The sequence below is a fragment of the Oncorhynchus tshawytscha genome, linkage group LG19 (genome assembly GCF_018296145.1).
Source record: "Oncorhynchus tshawytscha isolate Ot180627B linkage group LG19, Otsh_v2.0, whole genome shotgun sequence".
In the NCBI taxonomy this organism is placed as follows: Eukaryota; Metazoa; Chordata; class Actinopteri; order Salmoniformes; family Salmonidae; genus Oncorhynchus; species Oncorhynchus tshawytscha.
Genome location: NC_056447.1, coordinates 378,815 through 392,171, shown reverse-complemented (window position 1 = coordinate 392,171; position 13,357 = coordinate 378,815). Strand labels below are relative to the sequence as shown.

General features: G+C 43.4%; 1 protein-coding gene across 2 annotated transcripts in view; it reads right to left on the bottom strand.

Annotated features, from left to right (window-relative positions):
• LOC112218189 (Golgi apparatus protein 1) overlaps positions 1-13,357 on the bottom strand; it is a 62,128-nt gene that overhangs the window by 28,518 nt on the left and 20,253 nt on the right. The window contains exons 6-13 of one of the 2 annotated variants that reach the window (XM_024378781.2): positions 13,148-13,219; positions 7,288-7,474; positions 5,661-5,875; positions 5,321-5,442; positions 5,078-5,179; positions 4,675-4,828; positions 1,561-1,599; positions 815-952 (exon numbers count right to left, since the gene is read on the bottom strand). In XM_024378781.2, the coding sequence (XP_024234549.1) occupies positions 815-952; positions 1,561-1,599; positions 4,675-4,828; positions 5,078-5,179; positions 5,321-5,442; positions 5,661-5,875; positions 7,288-7,474; positions 13,148-13,219 (1,029 nt within the window). The remainder of the gene's footprint in view (positions 1-814; positions 953-1,560; positions 1,600-4,674; positions 4,829-5,077; positions 5,180-5,320; positions 5,443-5,660; positions 5,876-7,287; positions 7,475-13,147; positions 13,220-13,357) is intronic. The other variant, XM_024378782.2, reaches the window with a different exon arrangement.

The window sequence follows — 13,357 nt, the reverse complement described above, 5'->3', positions numbered from 1 at the left end:
CTGTGCCCTGGTCTAAGCCCAACATGGTTGTGCAGTATTACTGTGCCCTGGTCTAAGCCCAACATGGTTGTGCAGTATTACTGTGCCCTGGTCTAAGCCCAACATGGTTGTGCAGTATTACTGTGCCCTGGTCTAAGCCCAACATGGTTGTGCAGTATTACTGTGCCCTGGTCTAAGCCCAACATGGTTGTGCAGTATTACTGTGCCCTGGTCTAAGCCCAACATGGTTGTGCAGTATTACTGTGCCCTGGTCTAAGCCCAACTGCAGTATTACTGTGCCCTGGTCTAAGCCCAACATGGTTGTGCAGTATTACTGTGCCCTGGTCTAAGCCCAACATGGTTGTGCAGTATTACTGTGCCCTGGTCTAAGCCCAACATGGTTGTGCAGTATTACTGTGCCCTGGTCTAAGCCCAACATGGTTGTGCAGTATTACTGTGCCCTGGTCTAAGCCCAACATGGTTGTGCAGTATTACTGTGCCCTGGTCTAAGCCCAACATGGTTGTGCAGTATTACTGTGCCCTGGTCTAAGCCCAACATGGTTGTGCAGTATTACTGTGCCCTGGTCTAAGCCCACCATGGTTGTGCAGTATTACTGTGCCCTGGTCTAAGCCCAACATGGTTGTGCAGTATTACTGTGCCCTGGTCTAAGCCCAACATGGTTGACCACATGTTATAGTTAACGAGTACAAAGCCTTCTAAAGAACAATTATCCCGCCAGCAGTTACAGGCTACAATAAATAGATGGATGATATGGTTTAATATGCAAGTTATAATAATTGTGTGAGACAGAAAGCAGGTGGTCTCCTCCAGTACCTGTCCAGACTCTGCCTTCTCACTGCACCACTTCCCCAGGTCGGTCATACAGCGCCTCTGCAGCTCCGGGTCCAGCTTCACATCCAGCGCCCTCTGGTGGAGGATACGCTGCACCTCCACTTTACAGTCCCGAGACAGCTAGGAAATATCAAAGAATAGAACTCGGGATCAGGGTTGGGGTCAATTCCCTTTCAATTCAGTCAATTACAAGTCAGGTTACTTCCTGAAATCAAATGGAATTGAGGCCAACCCTGTTAAGGATGCAGGACAAGCGACAACCAGGCAGTAGGGGACATTGGAGCCCAAGAAAGACAAGCAAGCGTCAAGGCTAATGGGATTTTCCATCAAAATAAATGATACTTTTGTTTGTTGTGTACCTTCAGTATATTGATTGGGTGATCACATTAAGACATTATCCCAACGTTGTCAATGTCACCAAGCAACCATTCCAGTCAAATATTCAGAGATTATTCAGATTATAGTCATTTTTATTGCAAGGCTGAAGATCATTCCCGAGTACAGAGACCATTACATGACCTAATTCCACTTCTGACACCAATGCCACATTCAACATGTAAAGGTGCACAATGATACATCAAGTGATTAAGCTATATAATTACATTTTCAGAAATGTGTTCAAATTGACATTCGACAGCAACAAAAAAAGCCCTCATTTTGACCAGAATCACCTTCAGGAATCAGAACCCAATCACATCACGATAATCATCATCACTGAACTTACTCACAATGTAACCTTGTTCTCCTGTTTGTTCCACTGCATTCCCCTTTTACAAAGGACAACACTTTCAGGATGTACTGAGGACAGATGTACGGTATTTCTAAAGGTCTAAGATCACCTCAGACAATAGTTCTTTATGTGATTATTGTAAGTAAATCTATATCGCTATTCCTCTACATTAGGCACTGATGCATTTCCTGTGTGCAGCACGCTGCAGTCAATCATGAGTATATTAAGACATACGGTTTGGACACACCTACTCATTCCAGGGTATCTTTATTTGTACTATTTTCTACATTGTAGAATAATAGTGAAGACCTCAAAACTATGAAATAACACATGGAATCACGTACAGTAGTAACCAATCACACTTCTGTGAAATCAAACTGTCCACTTAGGAAGCAACACTGATTGACAAATTTCACATGCTGTTGTGCAAATGGAATAGACAACAGGTGGAAATTATAGGCAATTAGCAAGACACCCCCAATAAAGGAGTGGTTCTGCAGGTGGTGACCACAGCCCACTTCTCAGTTCCTATGCTTCCTGGCTGATGTTTTGGTCACTTTTGAATGCTGGCGGTGCTTTCACTCTAGTGGTAGCATGAGACGGAGTCTAGAACCCACACAAGTGGCTCAGGTAGTGCAGCTCATCCAGGATGGCACATCAATGCGAGCTGTGGCAAGAAGGTTTGTTGTGTCTGTCGGCGTAGTGTCCAGAGCATGGAGGCGCTACCAGGAGACAGGCCAGTACACCAGGAGACGTGGAGGAGGTCGTAGGAGGGCAACAACCCAGCAGCAGGACCGCTACCTCCGCCTTTGTGCAAGGAGGAGCAGGAGGAGCACTGCCAGAGCACTGCGAAATGACCTCCAGCAGGCCACAAATGTGCATGTGTCTGCTCAAACGGTCAGAAACAGACTCAATGAGGGTGGTATGAGGGCCCAACATCCACAGGTGGGGGTTGTGCTTACAGCCCAACACTGTGCAGAACATTTGGCATTTGCCAGAGAACACCAAGATTCTCAAATTCGCCACTGGCGCCCTGTGCTCTTCACAGATGAAAGCAGGTTCACACTGAGCACGTGACAGAAGTGACAGAGTCTGGAGACGCCGTGGAGAACGTTATGCTGCCTGCAACATCCTCCAGCATGACCGGTTTGGCGGTGGGTCAGTCATGGTGTGGGGGTGGCATTTCTTTGGTGTGGTGTGGGGGTGGCATTTCTTGCACAGCCCTCTTGTGCTCGCCAGAGGTAGCCTGACTGCCATTAGGTACCGAGATGAGATCCTCAGACCCCTTGTGAGACCATATGCTGGTGCGGTTGACCCTGGGTTCCTCCTAATGCAAGACAATGCTAGACCTCATGTGGCTGGAGCGTGTCAGCAGTTCCTGCAAGAGGAAGGCATTGATGCTATGGACTGGCCCGCCCGTTCCCCAGACCTGAATCCAATTGAGCACATCTGGGACATCATGTCTCGCTCCATCCACCAACGCCACGTTGCACCACAGACTGTCCAGGAGTTGGCGGATGCTTTAGTCCAGGTCTGGGAGGAGATCCCTCAGGAGACCATCCGCCACCTCATCAGGAGCATGCCCAGGCGTTGTAGGGAGGTCATACAGGCATGTGGAGGCCACACACACTACTGATGGGTTGATAAATTTGATTTCCATTGATCATTTTTGTGTGATTTTGTTGTCAGCACATTCAACTATATAAAGAAAAAAGTATTTAATAAGAATATTTCATTCATTCAGATCTAGGATGTGTTATTTTAGTGTTCCCTTTATTGTTTTGAGCAGTGTATATTATATTTGAGTTTCTTCAAAGTAGCCACCCTTTGCCTTGACTGCTTTTCCCTCTTGGCATTCTCTCAACCAGCTTCATGAGGTAGTCACCTGGAATGGATTTCAATTAACAGATTGTTATGCCAAGAACTGCTCAAATAAGCAAAGAGAAACAACAGACCATCATTCCTTTAAAACATGAAGGTCAGTCAATCTGCAACATGTCAAGAACTTTGAAAGTTTCTTCAAGTGCAGTCGCAAAAACCTTCAACTGCTATAATGAAACTGGCTCTCATGAGAACCGCCACAGGAAAGGAAGACCTAGAGTTACCTCTGCTGCAGAGAACACGTTCACTAGAGTTAACTGCACCTCAGATCGCAGCCCAAATACATGATTCACAAAGTTCAAGTAACCGACACATTTCAACATCAACTGTTCAGAGGAGACTGCGTGAATCAGGCCACCTTGGTCAAATTGCTGCAAAGAAAGCACTACTAAAGGACACCAATAGGAAGAAGAGATTTGTTTGGGCCAAGAAACACGAGCAATGGATATTAGACCGGTGGAAATCTGTCCTTTGGTCTGATGAGTCCAAATTTGAGATTTTTGGTTCCAACTGCTGTGTCTTTGTGAGAAGCAGAGAAGGTGAACGGATGATCTCCACGTGTGTGGTTCCCACCGTGAAGCATGGAGGTGGTGGTGTTTTCATGGTGACACTGACAGTGATTGATTTAGAATTCAAGGCACACTTAACCAGCATGGCTACCACAGAATTCTGCAGTGATACGCCATCCCATCTGGTTTGCGCTTAGTGGGACTATCATTTGTTTTTCTACAGGACAATGACCCAACACACTTCCAGGCTGTGCAAGGGCTATTTGACCAATAAGGAGAGTGATGGAGTGATGCATCAGATGACCTGGCCTCCACAATCCCTTGACCTCAACCCAATTGAGTTGGTTTGGGATGAGTTGGACCGCAATAGTGAAGGAAAAGCAGCCAACAAGTGCTCAGCATATGTGGGAACTCCTTCAAGACTGTTGGAAAAGCATTCCTCATGAAGCTGGTTGAGAGAATGCCAAGAGTGTGCAAAGCAGTCATCAAGGCAAAGGGTGGCTACTTTGAAGAATCTAAAATATATTTTGATTTGTTTCACACTTTTTTGGTTACTACATGATTCCATGTGTTATTTCATAGTTTTGATGTCTTCACTATTATTCTACAACATAGAAAACATCAAAATAAAGAAAAACCCTTGAATGAGTGGGTGTGTCCAAACCTTTGACTAGTACAGTATGTAAATATGAATGCATGTATGTCTATGGGTGCAATCCTACCCGCCGTCCCTGCTCCTCTGTGCGGTACGCGTGGCGGTACAGACAGGAGAAGATGGCGCCGGGTGGCATCATCTCGCTGGTCTCGTTCCAGCCGTGGGTGTGACACAGGCGGGAGGCGTCGCCCTGGCACTTCTTATACAAGATGGGGTCCAGTCTGGGAGGCAGAACGTTTGTTTAAGGAAGAGTCAGTCAATCAAATGCATCTAGAATGCCCTTTTTACATCAGCAGTTGTCACATAGTGCAAGAGCACGATGTAGGAAAAAGCCATACCAGGAAAATGCAGTGACCAGGCATAATAAAAACCCTTACATGGAGCCTGGTCAGGCTCCTATATTAACGATACAGTGGTTAAAAAGGCTTTGAATGTGTGGAGGATCCCCATAAACTAGCACTGCCATTTACTTCCAATCCCGTGCTATGAAGTACTGCAGCTCCAGCAGCCTGTGTTCACAGTCCTCCACCATCTTGTCTGTATACAGGTGCTCCATCAGACACGACAGGATCCTACACAACAAACATACATTACCAGAGCTGAAGTATGACTGATAAATTATGATATATTTTTTTTAAATCACTGTTCTGGTAGTTCTCTTTCCTATTATCTATGTAAAGTGAGCAGGGGAGTGGAAGATTTTGGTGACTCACATCGGGTCTCCGTTGCGGATGTGTTTGCAGGCTGTCTGGATGACAGACTCACAGGCCTCGTTTAGGGCCCGGTCGATACGGTAGTCTGCCCCAGGGTCGGCCTCCTGGATCAAAGTCTGGAGCTGGAGGGGGGTCAATAATAACCAATCAACCGATAGAAATAAATAAATAAAATAAAAAACATTATTTGAAGCGGATACCTGTGTACACTATGTCTATTTTGTTCTGGTCCATGGCTGCTCTTTAAAGCTCCAAACTAAATTATTGTGCCCTTAATCTCAGTCTTGATAACTCATCTTCTAATATCTATGGTGAGATTTTGTAGGTGAACTGAACTCACAGCTTTCTGGCAGAGGTTGTCGATGGCGCCCAGGTCTCCTCGGCCTACCCTCATCAAACAGTGCAGGGTGCGTCCCTTGCGGTGGAGTCCGGAGCAGTGGGCCTCGATCTCCCCACGGCAATGCAGCACAATCTCAGGGCTCAGAGAGAAGTCCTCCATCAACATCCTCCTGTAGTCCAACATCTCCCCCTGACATTCCCCGCTCACTGTACGACCTAGAACACACACACACACACACACACACACACACACACACACACACACGCACGCACGCACGCACACACACACACGTCAGGAAATGTCATGCGGGAACTGCAAGTAGGGCACTTGAAAGACATTTAATTTCATTAACTGAAGAGAAAAACACTAAAAGTAAGACCAGAATGACCCCATATGAGTTTTGTACTCCAAAGGTAGATATACATTACCAGTCAAAAGTTTGGACATGCCTACTCATTCCAGGGTTTTTCTTAATTTGTACTATTTTCTACAATGTAGAATAACAGTAAAGACATCAAAACTATGAAATAACACATATGGAATCATGCAGTAACCAATAAAGTGTTAAAAATATATATATATATTTTGATTTGAGATTCTTCAAATTAGCCACCCTTTGCCTTCATGACAGCTTTGCACACTCTTGGCATTCTCTCAACCAGCTGCATGAGGTAGTTTCAATGAACAGGTGTGCCTTGTTAAAAGTTAATTTGTGGAATTTCTTTCCTTCTTAATGTGTTTGAGCAAATCAGTTGTTTCATGACAAGGTAGAGGTGGTATACAGAAGATAGCCCTATTTGGTAAAAGACCAAGTCCATATTATGGCAAGAACAGCTCAAATAAGCAAAGAGAAATGACAGTCCATCATTACTTTAAGACATGAAGGTCAGTCAATGTGAAACATTACAAGAACTTTGAACGTTTCTTCAAGTGCAGTCGCAAAAACCATCACATGCTATGATGAATCTGGCGCTGAACAGATGATCTCCGCATGTGTGGTTCCCACCGTGAAGCATGGAGGAGGTGGTGTGATGGTGCTTTGCTGGTGACACGGTCAGTCATTTATTTAGAACTCAAGGCACACTTAACCAACATGACTACCACAGCATTCTGCAGCGATACGCCATCCCATCTGGTTTGCTCTTAGTGGACTATGACCCAAAACAAGTAGAGTGATGGAGTGCTGCATCAGATGACCTGGCCGCCACAATGACCCGACCTCAACCCAATTGAGATGGTTTGGGATGAGTTGGACCGCAGAGTGAAGGAAAAGCAGCCAACTAGTGCTCAGCATATGTGGGAACTTTCAAGACAAAAAAAAAAGCATTCCAGGTGACTACCTCTTGAAGCTGGTTGAGAAAATGGCAAGAGTATGCAAAGCTGTTATCAAGGCAAAGGTTGGCTACTTTGAAGAATCTAAAATATAAAACATATTTAGATTTGTTTAACACCTTTTTTTGTAAATTCATAGTTTGTGTCTTCACTATTATTCTACAATGTAGAAAGTAGTAAAAAACCAAAACATGGTGTGTCCAAACTTTTGACTGGTACTGTACATTTACAAAACATAATAGATTGAACAGGTGGACACACAGATATAGGTTAGGAAGACAAGAGCCAGCCCAACCTCTGTGTACGGCAGACTCGAGACAGAGTAGCAGGTAGGAGAGGCGTGCCTCGCGGGCGCGGGGCATGTTGGTGTCCGCACTGCAGCGGTACTTCCTCAGGTCCGTCTTGCAGGCCTTGGCCAGGGAGTAGCTCACCTTGTAGTCCTGGGCAATCAGCTTCTGACGAGTGGTCAGAGCATCTCTACACTGTGGAGGATAGCCACAACACACCACAGCTCTGTTCACAATTATTGACTTATTGACTAATGGCCAAAAGAACAAAAATAGATTGACCAGAACAGACTTTCCAGTTTTTCCCCTAGGATTTGTGGGCGTGGTAATGGTCATACATTTTAGAGGCCCTCCTCTTGGCCACAGAGACAACACTTTGCTATTTTAAAGTAACTGCCCAGAGTTTCAGATTTCTGTAATTACTTACAATAGCAGTGAAACAGTTATTTCCCAAAAATATGTTAAAAAGCAGCTTTTCTTTGTTGGATTGGTGGGGGCATATACCGGTTTTTGAAGTGTTTTTTTCTCCAATTTATACTTTATAGGATGAGTCAACAACATTATTTGAGTATGTGTTAATACAAACTTTTAAAGGTGATATTTTTACTGGGCAGTTTCTTTAAAGCTAGTTTCCTGCAATTCTACACATTTTGCAGGGCTCGACATTAACGTTTGTCCTTGTCTGGGACAAGTAAAGTAAAATAAATCAAGTGGACAAGAATATATACACTAAACAAAAACGCAACAATTTTACTGAGTTACAGTTCATATAAGGAAATCAGTCAATTGAAATACATTTATTAGGACCTAATCTATGGATTTTACATGACTGGGCATAGGCCCACCCACTGGGGAGCCAGGCCCAGCCAAATCAGAATGAGTTTTCCCCCCATAAAAGGGCTTTATTACAGAAAGAAACGTTCCTCAGTTTCATCAGCTGTCTTTGTGGCTGGTCTCAGATGGTCTGTGGTTGTGAGGCTGGATGGACATACTGCTAAATTCTCAAATATTCTTTAAGGTGGTTTATGGTAGAGAAATTAAAATTCTATTCTCTGGCAACATATCTTGTGGACGTTCCTGCAGTCAGCATTGCACGCTCCCTCAAAACATCTGTGGTATTGTGTTGTGTGTCAAAACTGCACACTTATTTTCACCAGCACAAGCTGCACCAGTGTAATGATAATGCATTTTAATCAGATTCTTGATATGCCACACCTGTCAGGTGGATGGATTATCTTGGGAAAGGAGAAATGCTCATTAACATGGATGTAAACAAATTTTTGCACAAAATTTGAGAAATTATATTTGTGTGCATATGGAACATTTCTGGGGTCTTTCACTTCAGCTCATGAAACCTGGGACCAACACTTTTCAAACAATTACTCAGATGGATCAACGCCAACATTGGAATAATATTCAAATACATTTTTCATGTATATAAATAAAAAAGCCTACATGTCAAAGTGTAGGTGATATGCATATGCTATTGGCTATAGCCTTGTGTCCAAACCGGTGCTGACAAGGGAAGTGCCAGAAAATGGAGCCAAACTTTAATGACACGTTTAATTTACCTACATAAATATAGGCTTAACACAAGTCCTTTTGACAAATATAATAAAGAATAATTCATATTTAACGTCTAAAGCAGGGGTATTCAACTATTGCCCTAAGATATCCGGTTCTACCTGACACCATTCTGTATACTTCCGGCCCTTCTTTGGACACTGTTAACAACCCTCCAGGCAAGCTTCAATGCCATACAACTCTCCTTCCGTGGCCTCCAATTACTCTTAAATACAAGTAAAACTAAATGCATGCACTTCAACCGATCGCTACCTGCACCTACCCGCCTGTCCAACATCACTACTCTGGACGGCTCTGACTTAGAATACGTGGACAACTACAAATACTTAGGTGTCTGGTTAGACTGTAAACTCTCCTTCCAGACCCATATCAAACATCTCCAATCCAAAGTTAAATCTAGAATTGGCTTCCTATTTCGCAACAAAGCATCCTTCACTCATGCTGCCAAACATACCCTTGTAAAACTGACCATCCTACCAATCCTCGACTTTGGCGATGTCATTTACAAAATAGCCTCCAATACCCTACTCAACAAATTGGATGCAGTCTATCACAGTGCAATCCGTTTTGTCACCAAAGCCCCATATACTACCCACCATTGCGACCTGTACGCTCTCGTTGGCTGGCCCTCGCTTCATACTCGTCGCCAAACCCACTGGCTTCATGTCATCTACAAGACCCTGCTAGGTAAAATCCCCCCTTATCTCAGCTCGCTGGTCACCATAGCATCTCCCACCTGTAGCACACGCTCCAGCAGGTATATCTCTCTAGTCACCCCCAAAACCAATTCTTTCTTTGGCTGCCTCTCCTTCTAGTTCTCTGCTGCCAATGACTGGAACAAACTACAAAAATCTCTGAAACTGGAAACACTTATCTCCCTCACTAGCTTTAAGCACCAACTGTCAGAGCAGCTCACAGATTACTGCACCTGTACATAGCCCACCTATAATTTAGCCCAAACAACGACCTCTTTCCCTACTGTATTTCATTTATTTATTTATTTAGCTCCTTTGCACCCCATTATTTGTATTTCTACTTTGCACATTCTTCCATTGCAAAACTACCATTCCAGTGTTTTACTTGCTATATTGTATTTACTTTGCCACCATGGCCTTTTTTGCCTTTACCTCCCTTCTCACCTCATTTGCTCACATTGTATATGGACTTGTTTATACTGTATTATTGACTGTATGTTTGTTTTACTCCATGTGTAACTCTGTGTCGTTGTGTCTGTCGAACTGCTTTGCTTTATCTTGGCCAGGTCGCAACTGTAAATGAGAACTTGTTCTCAACTTGCCACCTGGTTAAATAAGGTGTTCTCAACTTGCCTACCTGGTTACCAGTGTTCAACTTGCCTACCTGGTTAAATAAAGGTGTTGCCTACCCTTGCCTACCTGGTTAAATAAAGGTGTTCTCAACTTGCCTACCTGGTTAAATAAAGGTGAAATAAATAAAAGAATAAAAATGAATTGCATACAGCTGGTATTCCAGGTCTGAATCAGTCCCTGATTAGAGGGAACAATGAAGCAAGCAGTGGAAATGGCTTCGTGGTCCAGAGTTGAGTTTGAAGGGGTCTAAAGGCTTGATTCTTGACATACTCGAAGCACGGTTCATTCAGATCAAATCGTCACAAAACCGGAGCGTGAAGGACAGTGCCTGTTGCGCACCACACAGGCCAATGGCGACCCGTCATTCAGAGCCCCACCTGTTTTGAGCCCCACATTTTTTGCCAAAAAATATTTAAAAATAAAAATGGGTGCTTTCCTGTTATGCATGGAATTTTAGCATTAATACATGTCACATCAGTTTTTGCAAGCAATGTAAAAATATATACACTACCGTTCAAACGTTTAGGGTCACTTAGAAATGTCCTTGTTTTTGAAAGAAAAACACATTTTTGGTCCATTGAATTGATCAGAAATACAGTGTAGATATTGTTAATGTTGCAAATGATGCAACTGGAAACGGCAGATTTTTTATGGAATATCTACATTGGTGTAGAGGCCCATTATCAGCAACCATCACTCCTGTGTTCCAACGGCACATTAGCTAATCCAAGTGTATAATTTAAAAAAAGGCTAATTGATCATCAGTAGACCCTTTTGCAATTATGTTAGAAAACTGTCGTGCTAATTAAAGAAGCAATAAAACTGTCCGTCTTTAGACTAGTTGAGTATCTGGGGGATCAGCATTTGTGGGTTCGGTTACAGGCTCAAAATGGCCAGAAACAAAGCAAAAACAAAACAAAAATGTATCATGTTCTATTGGTTTTCAAATCAAAGTTATTTTATTGTCCAGCAGCCAAAGACATAATCTCAGTCAAATTAGTAATATATAGTTGAAACCACTTGCGCGTGCAATGCACTTTTGAGATCAGTGTTCTCACTAATTGTATTTTGGATCAGTCACGCGTAGCCTACAGCCATGCGCATTGTTGACCTTATAATATGAAGAAATACAACTAAAAATGGTCTGATCTGCTGCATCAGCTTCATTGCTTTAAAAAAAGTATTTTGTGCAGTGGTTGTATGAATTTTGGATCTGTCGTCCCAGAACTTTCCCAGCGTCTGTTTTAAACTGTGAGACAAAATAAGCCATGTATAGTGTAAAGAATCAACATACTGTCTACATGACCAAAAGTATGTGGACACCTACGCATTGAACATCTCATAAAATCATGGGCATTAAATGGAGTTGGTCCCCCCTTTGCTGCAATAACTGCCTCCACTCTTCTGGGAAGACTTTCCACTAGATGTTGGATAGCTGCGGGGACTTGCTTCCATTCAGCCACAAGAGCATTGGCGAGGTTGGGCGATTATGCCTGGCTTGCAGTCAGCGTTCCAATTCATCCCAAAGGTGTTCAATGGACTTGAGGTCAGTGCTCCATGCAGGCCTGTCAAGTTCTTCCACACTGACCTTGACAAACCATTTCTGTATGGACCTCGCTTTGTGCATGGGGGCATTGTCATGTTGAAACAGGGAAGGGCCTTCCCCAAACTGTTGTAACAAAGTTGGAAGCACAGAATCATCTAGAATGTCACTGTATGCTATAGCATTAAGATTTCCCTTCACTGGAACTAAGGGCTCCTAGCCTGAATGAAGAAAAACAGCCCCAGACCATTATTCCACCTCCACTAGACTTTACAGTTGGCACAATGAATTGGGGCAGGTAGCGCTCTCCTGGCATCCGCCAAACCCAGATTTGTCCGTCGGACTACCAAAGTGTGATTCATCACTCCAGAGAACGCGTTTCCACTGCTCCCAGAGTCCAATGGCGGTGAGCTTTACACCACTCCAGCCGACACTTGGCATTGCGCATGGTGATCTTAGGCTTGCATGCAGCTGCTCGACCATGGAAACCCATTTCCTGAATCTCCCGACGAACAGTTCGTGGGCTGAAGTTGCAACCACGGACAGACAATTCTTACGAGCCATGCGCTTCAGCACTCAGTGGTCCCATTCTGTGAGCTTGTGTGGCCTACCACTTCGCGGCTGAGCCGTTGTTGATCCTGGACATTTCCACTTCACAATAACAGCCCTTACAGTTGACCGGGGCAGCTCAAGCAGGGCAGAAATGTTACGAACTGATGTTGGAAAGGTGGCATCCTATGACAGTGCCACATTGAAAGTAACAGAGCTCTTCAGTAAGGCCACTCTACTGCCAATGTTTGTCTATGGAGATTGCTTGGCTTTGTGCTCGATTTTATACACCTGTCAGTAAGGGTGTGGCTGAAATCCACTCATTTAAAGACGTGTCCACATACTTTTGAATACATTGTATTTTTCCAGTAACTATTGTATTTTCTAATGTTTGAAGGTGGTGTTTAAAACTGAAAGTAAAAGACGCAGAAAGGAAACTTAAGAATGAGAAGCATAGAAATAGAGCACATAGATCTACCACTTCTTAGACTTGCTTTCAATGAGAATGACAGATCTATAACTCACATTTCTATGTGTATTTGTTTGAGTAGCCCAAAAAGTTACATATTGCAGCTTTAAGTTTACACTGAAAAGTTTTACCATCCCAAAAATTATATTGTCAAATATATTTTAGGGAGTGGTGGTCCTGATTTATCAGCTAAATTAACATAGGGGAAGGACAGCATCACCATTAAACTTTTTTCTCTCGATTATACTTTAGCCAATCATGCTGACAAAATGCCTTGCAATCAGAGCATTATTCGTATGGACAAATGACAAGTAGCAGACGATGGATATAATATATATTTTGGTAATGACTCTCCACTGGGAAATTTCAATCAGGCTAAACAGCAGAAGTAGTACCTTTTCAGACATGGCCTCCTCAAATTTGTGGTTGAAGAGACACTTGTAAACTCTGCCCTCTCCAGCTGGAGTCTAGAAATCAAAGACAATGGAATTGTGATTCAATTAGCAATTATTTTTCACATTCACAAAGTGACAAAAACAACTCTGATAAAAGTATGAACGCATCAGACTCTGAAGGGGAAGGAGCGAGAGAGAGGGAGGGAAGGT